We start from the raw sequence: 21,661 nt of genomic DNA, 5'->3' as shown, positions 1-21,661 counted from the left end.
TTTGTTTTTATTTTCAGATAAGTTATACTAAACATTTTTTATAATCTGTTATTAGTGAGTAACTTGGAATCTTAAAGAATTTTTTAAAATCTTCTTTCATAAAAGAATAATTGAGAAGTATAAAGCTGGAAGCACCATAATCTCTCCCTCCTGCCTAATATGTATAGGGCAATATTAATTTATATTTACCAGTAAAAATGTTCACTTGACTTACTGCATACTCTGTGGGTACATTCAAAGAAAGAAGGCTAACGCTAAATTGTGGGCCAAATAAAAAAATACTAGTTTAATGGCTATGTGAGTGTAACATAGCTTTTGGAATTCAGGAGACTTCTTGTAGGAGCCTTTCCTGTTAGCAGGGGTCCGTTGGCCCGTTGGGAGGACAGCACTCTTGTCCTGAATTGTCTGGGGCATTGCTGGCTGTTTTCCATACCTGCCTGCTACCCACTAAATGCTGGTAGCCCACTCTAGTCATCGTGACAACCCAAATTGTCCTTACAGATTTCTGAACAGGAGAACCATTGACTTAACTATACTTTCTGAAGGATATAAAGAACATAGTCCTTCATGTAATCGTCTCTAGATGTTTCGATATGTAGAAAACCCATGCTTCCAGATAAAGAATAATTGATGTGGGCCAATTCTGTTTCTTGGAATTACCTGACAGAGCTCGGAGTGACAGATCTATGAAACACTGAGAGTTGCTTCAGGCAGCTGGTGTTTACTGACCCTCTTTTGAGGAATATGAAACAAAGGATTAATTGTATTTTCCAAATGTGCTGGTACCTTTTAAAAATAAGTATCTGTGAATTCAGTCATGTCCTTTTATGACAAATTATGATAAAACTAAGAATTTTTATTTCTGTCAAAAGAACTTTATTAGACATATAATAAACATTTATTGACTTGTAACATTTCCCCTAAAATAAGCTAAGATGGAATTACCCATAAAAATCTCAGAAGGTAGCTTGGCTGTCTTATTGAAATGAATTGTTTTAGGTGGCCCTTCTAACTGAAGAGATAAATCCACTGTAAATGTAAGGTGAAACATAAAAGCTCGTGGCTTTAGTGTTGGTATTTTAAACCCAGAAATCAATAAATAGCCGCTAAACCTCCTACTGTGTATAAAGCTCAAGTATTTTATAGGTTAAAGCAACTTGCTTTTTGTTTGTTCTTTGGGACACTTTTCAGCAAATTCCCTTTAATTCAAATCTCAATTTACTTAAACAGTCATCATTACAAAGCAAAACAAGACTGAAAAAAACGAGATGATGGCAATCATTTTATTCTGTATTAATTGCCTTGGGGAATGACTTCTTCACTGGGCACATATCTTTATTTTTTAAAATGATTTAACATAGTAGAGTTCATGGGGAAGGAGTTGTGTAGTTGAACTATTTAGTGATGCTAAAAAATTAAGGCAGAAGCATTAATGTTATATTATTTGTCAGCTTTTATAATGTTTTTGCAAAAGCACCAGCGATGTCAGTGCTCATTTTTTTCCTCTTACGTAAATTCATATAATTTGGTGCTTCGAGATGAAGTTTACAAAAGTTATTCCCATAGAAACCAAAGGGGCTCTGTTGCATTCTTTTGATTGAGGCTGTAGCTATTAATGCATTTATTTAAGGATTATAACAAGGAATGCCATTTCCTCAGCAGGGAGGAACAATTACCCACTTTATTAATTAGATCCCTGTTTACACTTTACATTTAATTTTGAAATTTGTTTGAAATAAAGTCTTTTGCTCTTTTTTTTTTTAAGATTTTATTTATTTATTTATTTGTCAGAGAGAGAGAGAGAGAGAGAGAGAGAGAGAGATAGATCGAGCAAGCAGGCAGAGGCAGAGAGAGAAGGAGGCTCCCTGCCGAGCAAGGAGCCCAGTGAGGGACTCCATTCCAGGATTCTGGGATCATGACCTGAGCTGAAGGCAGCGGCATAACCGACTGAGCCATCCAGGCGTCCCAAGTCTTTTGCTCTTAATACGAGTACTGACTCTTATCAAAAAGGGATACTATTTCTGTGTTTAAGAACTGAGGCGCTATGAATATTACTGTGCTGGTAAAGAATACGGCCTTGCATAAACTAACAAATCTTCTTAACAAAATCGCATATATAAATCATTCTATGAAATGAACTTGAATGTTCTTTTATTTTGGACATTTTTGAACTTTTATAAAATTTTAAATTTTACATTTATGTTTATAATTTATAATTTTTAATATTTTAGCCATTAAGGTAAAGTCACATTTTATAAAGCTTTAGTGCTTATTAATTAAACTTAGAGCCCTCATTCAATAACTTCATTTTATTGATTCAAAATAATTTTACAAGTTATATAAGAATCACCAGAGACTTTGTTTAGGGTAGAACAAATTTGGAATCATTAAGTCCAGATTTAAGAAGTTAATTCAGCTTCATTTGTTACACAGTAATATGTATTACCTGAGACCTGAGATTTCAAGACTTGGACTCAAGATCAGTAATTTTTCATGGAGACTTTGTGCTTTAATTATAGAAGTAAACACTGGATTTAAAATACATAGCTTAATTAAGAGGATGCTTAGGTGATTATATTTAAAACTTAAAGCCCTGGCTAGACTACAGCAGGTTTCTAATACTTACCATGTAATTATTTCTTGCTTTTAAATATTTTAGGTTGTTGCTCAAATGATGTGGTTGATGGATCATATTTTTAAGTACACAAACTTTGGAATTGTTTCTCTGATTCACGGAGACTTCTTTATAAGACAGGTGAGTATGAGTTTTCCTTTCTCACAGTGATAGCCTGATCACACTGATCCTTTATTGTAAACATAGGCCCAAACCAGTTATAATACATAGAGCGAGCTCTAGTATCTCAGGGAGCTCTTCCTCTGAATCTTTGTTCCCTGAAACATTTCTTTCGATCTGAGTTTGAGTGTGCCCAAGCAGTAAAATGGTGACATTGCAGATACTCTAATCTCTACCCTCCTTCTCACATCTGAACAGTACAGTGTTTAGTAAAGATTTATCAAGCCACTACGCCATTCTCAGCTCTTCTGCTTCTTAGCTATATGAATAAGGCAACTTATTTAAACTTTCGAAGTTTCCTCATTTTTCAGATGACAACTGTTAGGGTACGGAGTCGACCACCCCTCCATTAGACAGAGAACACCGTACCCGAACACAACAAGAGGCACTGCCGTTATAGGGTGGGGTTTAAATGAAGTAATACACTTGGAGTGTATTACTCAATGCCTGGTCCCTTCTTCATCATTTTTATCATGATTACCACTATCATCATCTGTATTTTCTTTTTTTCTTTTTAAGATTTTATTTATTTATTTGACAGAGAGAGAATCACAAGTAGGCAGAGAGGCAGGCAGAGAGAGAGGAGGGAAGCAGGCTCCCTGCTGAGCAGAGAGTCCGATTCGGGGCTCAATCCCAGGACCCTGAGATCATGACCTGAGCTGAAGGCAGAGGCTTTAACCTGCTGAGCCACCCAGGTGCCCCCTCGTCATCTATATTTTCACCATTATTTTTACTAACAAGTCACTATCACATGATAGAGAAGGTACCTAAATTGCTGGTAGGTAGGTAGATAGAAGAACATATTTGGGGAATTCATAGTAGGAAAAGTGAATCCATCAGATTTTTATGAACTCAGAAAAACTTTAGAGAAAAAATAAGTATGAGTTTGATAGAGGAAGGTAGATTGAGAATGGGTCCCAGGCATTAGGGACAAGTTTAGTTAGTGTAGGAGAAAGAATCACACCCTCTTATCAAGTCAGCACTACATTACGGTATTTCCCTGGTATGCCACTGGTATCACAGGCTTGATTTTCTCAAAAACTGAAATATGATATGCAAGAGTTTTTACGTATGGCAATGCCACACTTATCTGGTATTTATATATGGAGCAGCTTCAGCCTTGTCCATATAAGTACTTACTGAATAACTGTTGAATCTGATTAAGTCTCATCGGAGACCACAAGTTCAGAAATATGCTGGAAGTGTGTAGAGAAACTTCTGAGATGACTGTAGGTGTCACAAAACATATATACTTTACTCCAGACACTTACGTACAAAACATTTTCTTTTCCACATGCTGTGCCCATGATCTAGTTTCTAGGAAACACTCTTGGTTCTTCTGAGCAGAAAGACGAATGCAAGCATTGCGTGGGGACCTCAGGAGGAAGTGGCATTGGGGATTGGCCACAAGCTTGAGACAAAATGAACGAACAGTGATTAGAACAACATAACAAAGAAATTAGCATTAATACTCTAGAGCATCACAGGAGGGGAATAAGTAGAAGTAGCCATTGCAGCTTAGCTGTCTAAGGGAAAGCAGAGCCCTTTTCATCAGGAGAGTATGAGGAAACTATCACCCTTTTAACAATTGACCGTTTGATGACCCTGAGGCATCACTAAGTTACACTAAGTGATTAGTGTACTTTGAGGAGATAAGCGTAGAAAATAATGTACTCCAAAACATTTTCCTTTTTATTGCAATGTAAAGTTTTACATACTTAAAGACTGTATTTCAAAATTACCAGAAATATTGCAAGTTTGTTTCTAAAGAGCAACCCTTCCTCCCCTTCCGAACCCAATAAGATAGTAATAAAAATCTGTAACATTGGTGGGGGAGAGAGAGAAACTACCATTTTTAAAGAAAGTCTCTTGGACTTTACTACTAGGTATTTCCAAGAATATAAAAATGTTTTACATGCAGTCTTGGGAACTTAATAAATAAAGCTTAATCATGATCAGTTCGGTTCAGTAAAATAAATGTCTTACTTGCTTTGCACTGTAGTAATTTAAAGACTGAATGCATACAGATTATTTCGGGGCCTTCTGTATTTGTGTTGGCTGGAAAATTATTAATGAATCAACTATACTGAAAGGAAGAACCTTTGTAATATTTGTCTGTGGGTTTTGGGCTTTCCTACAAATTTTTCTGGATTCCTGTTTCAGTATCCAAGTCATCTTCTTTCTTCTCTCTCCTTCACACTAAGGTCCTGTCCATTAGAATGCCCTGTTTGCTCTACTTTCAGACTTTCCTGAGTGTATCCACTTCTCATCAATACACCATAGTCAGATCTCATCACACTCCCTTGCCTGGACGGCTGCAGTAGTCTGCCGGCTTATCTGCTGGAGTCTTGCTGTCACTGGAGCCATCGGATTTTTTTTTTAATGTAAATAAGATCATGACCCTCCCTTGTTCAGAACCACCCATTGACTTCTCATCCCAGACTACTTACCAAGTTCAAGGCCCTTCCTCTCTGCAGTTTCCTCTTCTACCACTGTCTTCCTCACTCATCACAAATCAGCCACACTGGCCTTGGTACTGCTCTTTGAATACGTAGCGCTTGTTCCCATCTCCGGGCCTTTTTCCTTTTTGTTCTGTCCCTTGGAGAACTCTGCCTCTCCTCTCCACTTGACTGGTTCCTTCACATTACCAGCTCATTGCTCCCCGTTCACCTCCTTGGGGCTGTTCTCTCTGACCTCATTGACCTTCTCTATCCTCTTACTCATTTTCTTCCTAACACATCACCATCCAAATTTACACTTTTTAGTTTTCTATCTTTTCTACTCGAGTAACCTCCACAAGGGTCTCTTACTTCTCTATCTCCAGTGTGTAGGACAGTGCCTGCCAAGTTACACGCTCTCAGTAAACAGTCACTGAGCTGATGAATGAATGAACTCTCAGAGGTAATTAGAGCAATTGTCTTGCTCATGTCTGTAAGCGCTAATCACTTCTTTTTACCGCCGCAGTCAAAGGGGGAAGCGAGTGGGGGGAAATCGCTCTTCTGATCTGTGAATGGGATTTTACTTTAGAAGCTGTTATTTCTATTTAATTTTGTGGCATTTTAATTTCAAATGTGCCTATACTTATTGTATGTGTGTCTGTTTCTTAGGGAAAATCTCATCGTGACCAGCAGCTTCTTCTTCTCAAAAAGCACCTAGAAAAGAATTACAGGAGCAGAGACCGAAAATGGATTGTTTTGTTTCCAGAAGGGGGCTTCCTCAGGAAGAGGCGAGAAACAAGTCAAGCGTTTGCCAAAAAAAATAACTTGCCATTTCTTACACATGTCACTCTGCCAAGGATTGGGGCAACAAACATTATCTTGAGTGCGCTTGTAGCACGACAGGAAAATGGAAGTCCAGCAGGAGGAGATGCTAAAGAATTAGGTATGATGGCTTTTAGCACTCTTTTGTTGGAACTCAGGAATTATCTGGAGTTCCAGGAGATAACATTATTATTCTTTTTATAATTATAATTTTTGTCAAACAGAAATAATACCCAGGGAGAAGGTTCAAATTTAATTTTTTAGTGTTTCTATTTACAGAAGTTAGTTCATGCTTACAATAATTTATTCAAGTAATGCAAAATGAACAAAGACAAAGGTGTCTTTCCTTTACCCCACCCACCCTTACTGCTGGCCATTCCCACTGCTGCAGTAAGCTGTAAATATCTTCATATATTTGTGGAAGTATAGTCGGGAGTATAGATTCCTAGAAGTGGAATTGCTAGGTTAATGGTACAGGAATAGAAATCACTAATTTGAAAAACTAATCATAGATTTGCAAATGCAAATTGTAATAATGTATGTTTTTTTCATTTATCAAATTTAGAAAGCTTTTATTTATTTTATTTATTTATTTGACAGATAGAAATCACAAGTAGGCAGAGAGGCAGGCAAAGAGAGGAGGAAGCAGACTCCCCGCGGAGCAGAGAGCCCGACGCGGGGCTCGATCCCACGACCCCGAGATCATGACCCGAGCCAAAGGCAGAGGCTTTAACCCGCTGAGCCACCCAGGCGCCCCTAGAAAGTTTTTTTTTTTTAAGATTTTATTTATTTATTTGACAGACAGATCACAGATACACAGAGAGGCAGACAGGGGGTGGGGGGAAGCAGGCTACCTGCTGAGCAGAGAACTGGATGTGGGACTGGATCCCAGGACCCTGAGAAGTTGACCTGAGCTGGAGGCAGAGGCTTAACCCACTGAGCCACCCAGGCGCCCTAGGAAGTTTTTTTGGTTTGTTTTTAATACAGAGTATGAACTTAATGCAGTTTGAAAGTGTTTATTAAGAGTCTTTAAGTGTTGATGAATGACTCCATTATTCCACTACGAATAATACTTATCCAAGGGAAATAATCAGACATACATGGTAAAGAGGTTTATCACACAATTACTTTTATTGATTTTATTTATTTATTTATTTATTATTTTTTCACAGCTTTTTTTTAAAAAGATATTATCTATTTATTTGACAGAGAGAGATCACAAGCAGGCAGAGAGGCAGGCAGAGAGATGGGGAAGCAGGCTCCCTGCTGAGCAGGCTCCATCCCAGGACCCTGAGATCATGACCTGAGCCGAAGGAGGAGGTTTAACCCATTGAGCCACCCAGGCGCCCCGCATTTTTTTTTTTTTTTTAAGATTTTATTTATTTATTTGACAGACAGAGATCACAAGTAGGCAGAGAGGCAGGCAGAGAGAGAGGGGGAAGCAGGCTCGCCGCCGAGCAGAGGGCCCAATGTGGGGCTTGATCCCAGGACCCTGAGATCATGACCTGAGCCAAAGGCAGAGGCTTAAATCCACCGAGCCACCCAGGTGCCCCCACAGCATTATTTTTAATAGCAAAAATTTGGAATGGCCAGAAGGAAGAACAGGCCCGAAGTTATCAAATATCCATCCAACACACTACAACACAGCCATTACAAATGATGTTTGTAGAGAGTTTTTATGGCTTGGAAAGTGCTTATTCTCTATCATGTTAATGGAGTGGGAGGAACACACAACTCTTTTTTTTTAAAGATTTTATTTACTTATTTGACAGAGAGATCACAAGTAGGCAGAGAGGCAGGCAGAGAGAAAGAGGAGGAAGCAGGCTCGCCGCTGAGCAGACAGCCCAATGTGGGGCTCGATCCCTGGACCCTGGGATCATGACCTGAGCCAAAGGCAGAGGCTTAAACCCACTGAACCACGCAGGCGCCCCTGGAACACACAACTCTTGTGAAACCATGGTGAGCTCAAATATGTCAGCAATAAGCAATGGGAAATGAGTGAAAGGAAAGATCCCAAATGTCAGCAGTGGTTGCTTCTCTGAGTTGTAACATTATGGATGATCTCCCCCCATTTCTGAATACTTCTGTTTTGTTTTTTTTTTTTAATAATGAGTATGTATTACTTTTATGGCGAGAAAAAGCAAACCATACTCAAAGATGCAACTGTTTTGGAGATAGCCTGGTGTACTGGGAAGGTTTGCAGAATTTGCACCAACAGCACAAAGACTGTTTTGAACAAGTTTATCACAGAGACTGTAAAATTGGGTAATAAATGATAAATTGAAAAACCGAAAGAAACTCACTAAGCCTGTTTCCTTTAGTAGTATTTTGCTATTAAAAATATATATATATTCTTTAGCTAAAGTAAAAATGAAAAGGATTGGCCCTCAGAAATACGTGTTTTTAATGATGGTTAGGACCAGACATAGAGAGAATGCCTGTAAGACTGCACTGAGTTTTCCTTTCATTTGTTTTTTTTTTTTTAAGCAGCTGCTTGGCAGTCATCTCTTAATCTTTCATCATCTATTAAAAAGACAAATTGAAAGAGTCTTTTAATAGAAAAGGAAAGTTCAGAATAGCTTCAGACAGCCATGGTGGCAATGTCAGCCAAGCCAAAGCTTGAAGGCAAAGGTCTTCCAAATAGGATTAGTTGCACTAATAAAGACTGCTGCTTTTTAAATAGTTCTGCCCAGTCAGTAATACCCTGTGGTGTTCTAGATTGCAAGGGTAGGGGCTGTTGTCATATTGATCACACAATCACGAAGACATGTTTTTTTCTCTTGGAGAGAAATAATTTCTTTTTATAATGAAAGCAGAGTAGCTTCTTGTTTATCTTAACTTGGTTAGAATTTTTATTGTAGCTGCTTAGGAAAAATTACAAGAAGTTCTAGAAAGTTATATATCCCAAAACTAGTTTCACTTGTCTTTTACCATTTTCTTCTCGATGTTTTGGTATTTTGTATTTTATTTTCTCTAGTGTTCATACTTACTATTTAGTGTTCTGTTTCATATAAGTACAGAACGTGCCTTGTCTCTCTTTTAATATATGATCCATATACTGGGGGGCCCAGGTGGCTCAGTAGGTTGAGCATTTGACTTGATCTTGGCTCTGGTCTTGATCTCAGAGTCGTGAGTTTGGGGCCCACGTTGGGCCCCACATTGGGCTCCACGCTGGGAGGGGAACCTACTTTAAAAAAAAAATATATATATATATACACACACACACACACGGATAGGATCCATATATGTATCAAAGTTATGTCTGATTAACTTTAAAAGGGATAGTATTTTTTTTGTTTATTATATGATTTAATAGATACTAAACGGAACTCTGGTGATTTTTCCCAATAATTTTATTATAAAAATTTTCAAGCATATGTAAAAAGTTGAAAGAATTTTATAGTTAATATCCACTAGCTGACCAACTAGATTCTATAATTAACATTTTACTGTATTTGCTTTATTCTGTCTTTTTCTAACCTTCTATCAATCCATTAGTCCATCTTGTTTGTTTTTTAGTATAATCAAATAAGTTGCAGACATCAGTATACTTTACTCCTAAACATTTCAGCATGTATATCACTGATAGCTTGTTAAATGTGTTTCTTTACACATTCATTTTACTCTGTTCCTTTAGCAGTAGGTTATTTAAACATTTTTTTAAAACCTATTTCTGTGGGTATCTTTCCCTTTCAGAATATTTCTAAAGTTTTTTAAAGCTTAAGGTCACTTTTTAGTTATTCGATGTACACAAGTAAAATATCATTGATTCCTAATGCACATTTAGACTTAGGTTTTAGAACAGGTTTTATTTTTTTAGAGCTCTCTTAAATACTTCAGACGAAAGACAGACTGTCACCCAAGTCTGGCTCTCAGCATTCTCTGTGAGGATTCCCTCTCAGTTCTTGTTCAACTTTGTACTCCATGCTGGGAATGGAAGCAGGAGGCCAATAACCAAAGTAAACAGAACTTCCCCACAGCCTCTTGATAATTGCAGTTACCTGCTGTACCTACCAAAGAGTGGATGGTTTACTGCTTTATTTGCATAGAACTCTTGCTAAAGTGGGAGGGGTTTTTTTTGTTTGTCTATGTTAAATAAGAATAGCAACTGACAATCCTATGTCAATAAAATGCTTAATTTGGGGCCTTATTCCAGTGTTTATTAATGTCTTCCAGGTATCACAAATCTTGGTGTTTATATTATACTGTATTGTATTTGGTGAATGGATTTATTTTGAGAACTGTTTTTTTTTTTTTTTTTACTTTTGTAATGTGATACTTTAGCTTCTGACTTTTTCATAGGCCAGTTTTTATGAGTGATAAAATATAAATTAGACCTTGACAGTGCACTGTTGTATTGAATGCTTGAATGGTGCATGTTCAATAAATAATAGTGCTTTGTTATTTGCTTATTTGTTTGAGATTCAGCCATTTCATATTAGGAAATACTTGATATCATCCTAAGTGTATCATATGAAACAGTAACACCAGAGTTCATCCTGTTTTCATAAAGCAGAAGATACATCAGTATGCTTTGTTTATACTATATTTTATAAATGGTATAAAAATTGATCCAATTTTGGGGTGCCTGGGTGGCTCAGTGGGTTAAGCCTCTGCCTTCAGCTCAGGTCATGATCCCAGGGTCCTGGGATCAAGCCCCGCATCGGGCTCTCTGCTGAGCAGGGAGCCTGCTTCCCTTCCCTCTCTCTCTGCCGGCCTCTCTGCCTCCTTATGATCCCTGTCTATGAAATAAAGAAATAAAATCTTTAAAAAAAAATTTGATCCAATTTTAACTTGTTTTTTGCTGTGTCCTCAGGTAGCAAATCGAAAGGCCTCCAGTGGATAATAGATACAACTATAGCTTACCCCAAAGCTGAACCCATAGATATTCAGACCTGGATCCTCGGGTACAGGAAACCAACCATCACACATGTACATTACAGGTAAGAATTCTGTGTTAGTAACTCAGTATATACCCAACATAAAGTACTATCTCAGGACAGTGGTTTAATATTACATTTTTAATCAATAGCGAAAATAGTTGGCTCAAAACCATTCTTATGCTGACTTCTTAATATGAAAATATCATTTGAAGTAGTTATTTTCACTGAGTGATAAAAGTCTCTAAAAATGGCATTCTGGAGGCACTGTCATTACTTGATTGCTTGACACTCTGAGCAGAAGTACTTAAAGGCAAACATCAAGCATATATATATATATATATATATATATATATATATATATATATATACTCATTTGGGCTAAGTAGATTTTTATTAATAGAAATGGAATTTGTTTTTAAATCATGCAGTCTCCTAAGATTTTCTAAATGATTAAATTGAGAATTTAGGTACGCTTACACTTTAAAATTTTAATGTTTTAATATTTAACATTTTAATATGGCATTTGCATAAACAACAGCAAACACATTTACTGAATATTCTGTACCAGCTTCTTGAGACTTTTTTAATGTAGGTTGCTTTTTTAAAAGGTGTTTATAGCAAAGTGCCACACTGATGAAGCCTGAATAGACTTGGTCGCTTTATGAGCTATTTATCTTAATTTCCTGGTCAAAGAGTTCTCAACCCTTGGCAACTAGTTACGAAGTGGGTGTTGTGGAAGACTGATGAATCCCAGACCTGTACCTTGAAACAAATATTATATGTTAACTTAAAAAAACAAAACAAAGTGAGCAGTTGGTCCCCCACAGGATCACAAGTGCCACAAAAGCCCTCAACTCAAGAGGAAAACTACTCAAATTACGTACTCATTGAAAGTAAATAGGTACATGTTTTCATATGTGTAAACCATCATAATTTTACAAATAGAAGTACAGAGTTGGAATAATTTGAAACTAAAGTTTTAAAGCTAAAATGTTACAATTTGGGGTTTTGATATGAAAGAGATGACTATCAAATTACACTTGGTTCCGCTGTGTGACTTACATTGCCAGATTGTGAAGGTCACATGTAAGGTAAGAAAGTAATTCTTGGTGACCGCACGGACTCCATTCCATGTATGTTGTCCATTTTACTTACGTAGCACTTCCTGTGGATAAGGCAGTATGCTAGGCCCTGCAAGAATTTCTCCACGAAGAGTTTCATTTTCATATCCATGAAACTTATCTAGCCTTCAGTAAATTTTTAAATTGTAATCTATAAATGAAACTCAATTCTGGGGCCCAGGCCCAAAACATACAACTCTTGGGTATATGTTTAAGACACGTGTCGATTGTATTTGCATGGGGTATACATAACTTTACCTAGCACAGCACACCCAGAAGGAACATTAACGATATAGGCATTTTATTATAGTTGACCCTGCTTTCTTTTTTAACCAATAAAAAGGAAACAATTTTAGTTTATAGATGAAGAAAATGCATGGAATCATAAGGGATCTAAGAAATTGAAGAAATGTCCACTTTTCACAAAATTATTTTAACAGGAGTAAGTTCAAGGTCTTTAAATTCACTTGAAGCAGTGGTTCTTAACCTGGATGGACCTGAGAATATTTCTTTTGCCTTCAAAATCAGGTGTTACTTTAATTTAAAATTTTTTTTAATTTGAGCATAGTGGACACACAGTGTCCCATTAGCTTCAGGTGTACAGCACAGTGGTTCAGCTTCTGTTATGCTCATCATGAGTGCAGCTGCCAACTGAACTCAGAGAATTTTTTAACCCAGTCTCTGTGCAAAATGTTGTATACGTCTGCAGTTCTCTGCAGAGAAGTTTCACAGCTTTTGATCTAGTCTCAAAATAGATTGATTTAAAAAAAGATTAAGGACTCCTGATTTAGAGATCAAAACCAAATAGTAGATAAAAGATGTGGAATGGTTAGTTTGATACAGAAAAATACTTCTACTGATCAAATTGAAGCTTTTGAGCAATATGTTTGATTATAGAAACTTTATTATTAGACATAGAAATAATGAAGAAAATTCTAAAATATTAGATTAGCAAAGATTAAATCACGATGTAGAATCATATCCTAAAATATTAATGATAGTACACATTATGCCCACTTATTTATTTATATATACATACTCACATACACACACACTTCCTAGGAGACTTGGGACAGGTAAAGAGATAAACTCTTCTTCACAGAAATTTAATAAGAAGAGTTTGTTGTCTAACCAATGTTTGGAAAAGGAAAGGACTTGTGTTCAGATGGAAAAGGGAGGGGAAATGAAAGGGGCCAGAGAGAAAGAGGTGTCTTGGCATTAGGATCGTTTTGAGGGTTTGCAAGAAGTTTGTGAGAAGGGATGTGGGCTGTGACTGTGGCAGCTCCCAGGGATAAATCCCTATCACCCACACTTTGACTCGGTCCCCTCCTATACTGTTCTAGGCCATCTGGACACCCTGGAAGATAGGGAAGAAAGGATTGTTGTTTGGTTTAGTTGGGCTTTGGGGGGTGCTTCCCCCTACCTCCAGTTTTCTCAATCCCAAAATAAACTATTTATTGCTTATCTTAGATTTTTCCTGGTAGGAATAGCACCATTGAAATTAAAATAAATTTAAACAAACATGGTACTCCTCACCCATTTTTTTTATTTCCCATTCTCAGAGAGATTGGTTTTTTGGTTCAAACTCTCCAGTTGTTTGGTTATATTTTTAAAACTTTAAACAAGGATGAGATGTTTCCAATTAGAATAAGAGATTTAAAATGCAACATTAGAAATCATATATACACAAATATGAATAATATAAATGAGGTCAAATCTCTTTCTCTTTTATTTTTATTTATTTATTTATTTAATTTCTTTTTATTTATTTGACAGGCAGAGATCACAAGTAGGCAGAGAGGCAGGCAGAGAGAGAGAGAGGAAGCAGGCCTCCCCGCTGAGCAGAGAGCCCGACGCAGGGCTCGATCCCAGAACCCTGGGATCATGACCTGAGCCGAAGGCAGAGGCTTTAACCCACTGAGCCACCCAGGCGCCCCTCTCTTTTTCTTTTAATGTGGGGAGGCTGGTAAGAAAAACTGAACAGCACTGACTGGTTAAAGTGGGGAATGGGTGCCCAGAGGAAAAGCAAAAGTGCTCAGGAGACTGTCAAGTTCACTGAAAAATAGTAGCTTTGCTTAATGTTGCCTTATCTTCATCCATAGGCAGATTTTAATAACTATTAATTAATGTATTTTTTTCCTGCAATTAAGCATAATTTATCCAGAACCTTTCTATTAAGCCATATGATGCAATTTTGTTTCATATTATGTAGAAAGTATTTGTTTCTTCTTAGCCCCAGCTGGCTTTTTTTTTTTTTTTAATAAAGCGCTCTCTCAGTCTTAGAAAATTTAATTGAAATGATTACCTGGTGATTATGGTGTAGCTGGGCAAGTTGGTACTGTTGCTAGTTTTTTTCAGCGTAAGCTAGAGGAGTATACATGTGAAAGTCAAAAATTAATTACTCTTCTGCTCAGCATTTATCAGATCCCACTTAGAACACTATATGTATTTTAATTTTTCTATTTTAAAAGAAATAATGCAGTTAGTACAAGGTTATGAAAATACCAAATATATATAAATCCTGGAACACGAGTACCACTTGAATGACCATTTTAGATGAAACCAAAGCAAATTTGGTGGTGGTAATAATTAAATGAGACATAATTCTAAGGGAAGCTCCACATTGGAAATAGAAACAGGTTAAGGAAAAATTTAGCAATTCGTAAGTACTAAATCTGTAATATGTTTCTGTGTATGTGAAATACTTCGACCATATTTTAGGTAAATTTCACGGAGGGCAGTAACTGTCCTTTCCCATGGGACACATCTGTGCCTCTGGGTGGCTCGGGTACTCTTAGAACACCGTTACGTTCTTGACCATCAGAATGTACTTGGAAAACAATACAGTTGTGATCATTCAACATTACTTAACATTAATCTGTAGTTGGGCCATTTTTTATTTCTTTAATACATTTCTCTTCTTGGAAATTATTGTCAAGGCTGCCAGGTAAACTCCACTCCCTGTTCTGTACCTCATGGGAACATACTGTGACAGGCGTATGGAGATTTCTGAGCAAAAAAAGGCATTTTGGGGGGTACCTGGCTGGTGCCCCGAGTGGCATCTGATTGAGATACATGTGATTTTTGATCTTGGGTGATGAGTTAAAGCCCCACATTGGGCGCAGATTACTTAAATAAATAAAACTTTTTTTTTTCCCTGTAGAGTGAATGCACTTATGATATGTTAGTAAAACTAAATGCTTAGAAAACATTTGGTCTTTATTTAAATAAGAAAAGACTAGATTACCAGAAGGTACAGCAGAATATTCATCCAGATTTTAAGTTTCTATACTGATGCTTAGGAAAAAAGCTTAAGAATCCAATAGCTTACTTGAAGTGTTCTAAAACAAACTCTTTTTTTTTTCCCCAATAGCATTGGGAAATTGTCCACTCACTTCTTACTTCTTGGGTTTGTATGTTGTATAGGATTTCTGGGAGAGACAAACCCTAAAACTGTAAATACATATGTTACTATATGCTGTAAAGTACTTTTCTAAAATACCACATAAAGGACAAAGTAAACATTTGTGATGTGGTGTATACTAGATTGTACCTTACAGATAGATAGCGTTGTTATCTGTCAAAAGTCAAACTTTTGAGGCAGGTGTTTGGAGCTTATTTCTTAGAAAACTTGCAGTAAGTGGTGATTCAGTACCCAGACCATTTTGCTAATTAAACCCAGCGCATATGGAGCCCCTCAGGCAGCCCATCTGAGGACCTTACTGGTTGGAGGTTGCGCCTGCTTCAGTGAATGCATTGTTTGAGCATCAGATGATACACTGAGAAAATGTTTTTAAAAACCACGAAGCACCTTACTAATACAAAATACCATTAGGAAGATATATAAAGTGTGTATGGATTATTGATAAGTCCAATGTTAGTAATTTACCACTCCCCACAGGTTAATCTTAGGCCACTTAATTAGTTTAAAAGATGGCCTTTCTTATTCCTTATTTCCCGATATTATGTGTTGTTTAACTAGGGGAATATGTTTTATTAGTAGGCATACAACCACACTATTGATCTTTTTCAAAAGCAATGCTTGTTTTTAAAGAGGAACTAAGCCTTAATTGTAAGAAACATTTGAGGGGACAACTCTTTCATCCCACTTTCCCTTTTATATTATTACTGTCACACTGGAAGATAGCTTCTTCCTATTAAAGAAGTAATGGGCATGATGTGCTGCTGTTAAGGACTTAATAGGAAAATTAAACATGATTAGATTTTAACTACAGGGATGGAGTGTTTATAAGGATAAAAGCAAAAGTAATCAGTGCCCTTAATATAAATGTCTGCTTTACTCCAGAGTAGGACAGTGAGTTTGAAAAAAATGGTCTTCTTGGGCAGAAGTAGCTTATATTTTTATTTTTAAAATCTTAAATGGGGCGCCTGGGTGGCTCAGTGGGTTAAGCCTCTGCCTTCGGCTCAGGTCATGATCTCAGGGTCCTGTTATCGAGCCCCGCATGGGGCTCTCTGCTTAGCAGGGAACCTGCTTCTCCTTCTCCCTCTGCCTGCCTCTCTGCCTACTTGTGATCTCCGTCTGTCAAATAAATAAATAAAATATTAAAAATAAATAAACAAATAAAATCTTAAAAAAATCTAACCTTGAGTGTAGGTAGTAGCATAGATAGATTACGAAAGGCAGACGTGCTGCTTTCATGTCTTATTTGATTGGAATTTTGGTGACTTTGGAGAAGGTATTCCACTAGGGACTTTGAGCAAGAACTTACTTTCAGTTTTGGAGGGAGGGAACTAATTCAGCAAAGGATTTTTTTAACTAATATTTTTTTTTTTTTTAAGATTTTATTTATTTATTTGACAGACAGAGATCACAAGCAGGCAGAGAGGCAGGCAGAGAGAGAGGAGGAAGCAGGCTCCTTGCTGAGCAGAGAGCCCGATGCGGGGCTCGATCCCAGGACCCTGAGATCATGACCTGAGCCGAAGGCAGCGGCTTAACCCACTGAGCCACCCAGGCGCCCCTTAACTAATATTTTTAAAGAAAATAGGCTTACTAGAGGTGCCCGGCTGGCTCAGTCAGTAGAGCATGCGACTCTTGATTTGGGGGTCATGAGTTCCCACCCCACGTTGGGTGTAGAGATGACTTAAAAATAAAATCTTAAAAAAAAAATGTGCTCACTAGCAAGAATGGACAAATGTTGACATTTTAAAATACTTGCTTTAGGAATTTTTATTAATGAAAGAAAACATTTCTTGTGAAGTTAAGTTGCCATTATGTCCCCTCCCAATTCCATCCCCTTTTTTCCCAGCCATTGAAGTATCATAACTTGGTGTGTAGCCCTCCTGTCCTAATATTTTTATTACACGGATACACTTATATAATATTCTATATGTGTTTTTTTAAATGTAGGTAATCATAGGTGATTTATCATTTTACAACATGCATTTTTCCACTCTGCATTATTTTCTAGTTTTTTTTTATCTTTATGTTTCCCTTTCATTCATTTGAACTATTTAACTGTTCTATTCCCATGATATGATTGTCACACATCATCAATCCTTTCTCCGATTGTTGGATACCTGTTTTCTCAGTATTTTTGCTTTTATAATAAACAGTGTCACAGTGAATATTTTTATACCTCTTTCACTAAGCATATGCTAGTAGGTGAGCGTTAAAGTAGGGAATGTGTGTGCCCAGCGTGAAAGTGCTAGATCATAGGGTGCATGCATTTTCACCTTTCCTGGGCATTGTCAAGTGGTTCTTCCAGTGGTTACATCAGATTACAATCTCATTAGCAGTATGTAAGAGATCATCTCTTCCAATATGTCAAAGTCATCACCTTTAACTTTTGCAAATGTGATACATTTGGAAATGTTATATCATTATTTATTATTATTTTTTAAAAGATTTTATTTATTTGACAGAGAGAGATCACAAGTAGGCAGAGAGGCAGGCAGAGAGAGAGGAGGAGGAAGCAGGCTCCCTGCCAAGCAGAGAGCCCAATGCGGGACTCGATCCCAGGACCCCGAGATCAGGACCTGAGCCGAAGGCAGAGGCTTGACCCACTAAGCCACCCAGGCGCCCTGTTATATCATTATTTAGTCCTCGGGTTTCATATTTATGAAATGAGTGATAATCCTGTAACCTGATAGTAAGATACATTCCCGTAAAACATAAGATTAAGGCGAAGCTACCATCTTTATCTAGGTATTCAGTCACTGTTAGAAATCTTACTGGTTCACTCACTGATGTCTGTCGTCCCCCTCTAGAACATAACCTCCTTGGGAGAAGATACTTCGTCTTGTTGACAACTCCCAAAGCAATGCTGGCATATAGCAGAAATTCAGTACTTAATGAATGTGTGAAGGCTAGAATTTATGCGGTCTAAACACGCACTTTCCAGTGAGAGCAGCCACTGGCCATGTAGCCATTGAGCTCCCGAGATTTGGCTAGTCTGCTTTGAGCTGTTTTGTAAATGTAAAACACACACTGGATTCAACAACTAGTAGGAAAAAGGACTGTAAAATGTCTCAATAATTCTTCTTGATGACATGTTGAAGTGATAATATTTTAGATTTGAGGGGTTAAAAGGTTACATTACTTTAACATTATTAGATATCCTCTGTTACATACTTTGTAAAGTACTAAGTTTATTTTCAAAAATAGAAGTATGCGACCATGGAAAATATTTCATAGAGGGTAAACGCTTCTCCAGCATGCTCACATTAAATTCCTTAATATTTCCGGGGCACCTGGGTGGCTCAGTGGGTTAAAGCCTCTGCCTTCAGCTCAGGTCATGATCCCAGGGTCCTGGGATCAAGCCCCACATTGGGCTCTCTGCTCAGCAGGGAGCCTGCTTCCTCCTCTCTCTCTGCCTGCCTCTCCCCCTACTTGTGATCTCTGCCTGTCAAATAAATAAAATCTTTAAAAAAAAAATTCCTTAATATTTCCTTTTAATATTTGTTCTTATATATGTTTTTAATGTAGCTTTAGCTACAATATGTATAAAAGTTCATTTATATTCTAGTTTTCCCATATAACATTTTTTAAAAAGATTTTATTTATTTATTTGACAGAAAAAGCGAGAGAGCACAAGGAGGGGGAACAGCAGAGGGAGAGGAGAAGCAGGCTTCCCGCTGAGCAGGGAGCCCATGGGCCTCAATCCCAGGACCCTGGGATCATGACCTGAGCCAAAGGCAGATGCTTAACTGACTGAGCCACCCAGGCGCCCTTCCCATACAGCATTTTAACAAACATTGTACCCATACTATTTATGTACTAGGTGTTAAGATTACAAATTTTATAAGTATTTAAAAATATTATTACAAAGTCTTTACATTTTTAGTGACTTTCCAATTCCTACTTAGTGTATACATTTAATGACCCATTTCCTCATTAGCCATAGACTTGTCAGGTTTTATTTTTGACTTTTAATGACACCATGCTGAATATATTAGTTCTTACATATAGCTCCCTCCACCCTGCGTTTTAGATTCCTGTATAGTAGATATTTTTAACCTGTTACTTCTGATGTTAGTATTAACAAAATACTTCTGATGAGTATTATTAAAATGACATCTGAATGGGAGGGTGATTGTCAGAGGGATGAGGGCAAAACTTATTTTTGAGAAAAATTACCAACACTTAAAAAACAATATAATATTTTATGGTGGCTCAGTGGGTTAAGCCTCTGCCTTTGGCTCAGGTCATGGTCTCAGGGTCCCAGGATCGAGCCCTGCATCAGGCTCTCTGCTTAGCGGGGAGCCTGCTTCCCCCTTCTCTTTTTCTGCCTGCCTCTCTGCCTACTTGTGATCTCTCTCTCCATCAAATAAATAAATAAAAACTTTTTAAAAACCCAATATAATATTTCAGTAATTTTATGTGTAAACCTAATATATTTATGATTATTATGTCATTTTGGTTTTCCTTTTTGTTTTTTTCTTACTTCCTAAAACAACAAAATTTTAAAATTCACAATAAACAAAATTTAAAAGTCACAAGTTTTTATACATTTTAGACTATAATTTCAGAAATAGTTTTTCCCGCTTAAACTTTTATTATGGAAAATATCAAACCTGTAAATTTAGCCTCATGTACCTATTTTACTCTTATGGGCAATGTTGTTTTCCCTGTGCTATTTGCCAGATCCTGCTGGACTATTTTGAAGGAAGTCTCAGATATCGTATCATTTCATTTGTAAATAATTCATTATATATTCTCTAAAATATAAGAATTCTTTGGTAAAATATTACATATTATCATACCTAAAAATATTAATAATAGTTCATTAATACCATCAAATATCTAGACAGTAACCAAATTTTCTGAATTATCTCATAAATGATTTTTTTAAAAACAGTTTGAATTCAGTTAGATTGCAGTTAGTCAGTATATCTCTTAAATTTCTTCTTATTTACTGATTCCCTCCTCTTTTTCTTTTCTTTGGAGTTTTTTTTTTTAAGGATACCAGATTATTTGCCATGTAGAGTTTGCTACAGTTTTGATTTTGTCAATTTTATCCTATGTATTCCTCTGTCCCTTCTATTTCCTGTTAATCGGTAGGTAGATACTAAAACTTCATCAGATTGAAGTTTGAATTTGCTTGACAAGAAACACCATAAATGGTGATGCTTACTTCTCAGGAGGCATATAATGTCTGGTTGTCTGTCAGAAATAGTTTTTGAATGCTGTATTTTTAGTTAAAATTTTCAAAATGGGCACCTGGATGGCTCAGTCAGTTAAGCATTGGACTCTTGATCTCACCTCAGGTCTTGATCTCAAAGAGTTGTGAGTTCAAGCCCCACATCAGGCTTTGCACCCAGCATGGAGCCTACTTAAAAAATAAATAAATAAAGTAAAATAAATTTCAAAATAAAATATCCTGTGCTTTGAGGGAAAAAAATGGTACTTCCTTATTCCATCCCTTTAACCACAAACAATAATGTCAGGAATTTCAATTTTGAATTGAGGTCTCTTCTGGCACTGAGCACATAATGAGCATCAGTTTTGCCTGAAAACCCTCCTTATGATCATATAAGGAGGTCCATTATTTTTTTGTTTTGTTTTTTTTTGGGGGGGGTTTCATAGTCTTATATTATTTTGGGAGCCATTAGAAAGGGCTTTTCCCCATGTCCCACGCTATAAAGGTTTGGTGATGTTCTAAACTTAACTGAAAATGAACTATAGGTCATCCACTGAGATGACTGTTGGTTGTTTTAGTCAGGGTTCTCTTCAGAAAAATAGAGCTGATAGGTTATACAGAGTGATCTGTAAGAGGAAATTCAATTTAGGAACTGGCTTTTGTGATTATGGAGGCCGAGAATTCCCATAGTCTGTGATCTACAAGCTGAAGAACCAGGAAAGCCAATGGTCAACTCAGTCCGAGTCCCATGGTCTGCAAAAGGGAGGGAAGGGGGAGATGATACCTATCTAGTCCCTGTCGGAGTCTGAAAGCCCAAGAAGCAGGAGTACTATTGTCCCTAGGTCAGGAGAAGGTGGATGTCTTAGCTCCAGCAGAAACAGAAGAGTCACCCTTCTTCCAGTTTTTGTTCTGTTCAGGCACTGAACAGATTGTATGACACCCACCTGCATTGGTGGGAGCAATCTTCTCAGTCTACTAATTGAAATGTTAATCTCTGCTAGAC

General features: G+C 37.1%; 1 protein-coding gene across 1 annotated transcript in view; it reads left to right on the top strand.

The window, feature by feature from the left end:
- The window catches only part of LOC111150840 (lysophosphatidylglycerol acyltransferase 1), a 122,969-nt gene that overhangs the window by 78,358 nt on the left and 22,950 nt on the right, over positions 1-21,661 (top strand). Inside the window, exons 4-6 of the mRNA XM_022508468.1 lie at positions 2,660-2,755; positions 5,902-6,175; positions 10,871-10,997. Of these exons, the coding sequence (XP_022364176.1) occupies positions 2,660-2,755; positions 5,902-6,175; positions 10,871-10,997 (497 nt within the window). The remainder of the gene's footprint in view (positions 1-2,659; positions 2,756-5,901; positions 6,176-10,870; positions 10,998-21,661) is intronic.

This window comes from Enhydra lutris, unplaced genomic scaffold, assembly GCF_002288905.1.
Source record: "Enhydra lutris kenyoni isolate GAN:26980312 unplaced genomic scaffold, ASM228890v2 scaffoldscaffold24, whole genome shotgun sequence".
In the NCBI taxonomy this organism is placed as follows: domain Eukaryota; kingdom Metazoa; phylum Chordata; class Mammalia; order Carnivora; family Mustelidae; genus Enhydra; species Enhydra lutris.
Note: the sequence above shows the minus strand (reverse complement) of the source record. Positions and strands in the feature narration are given on the sequence as shown.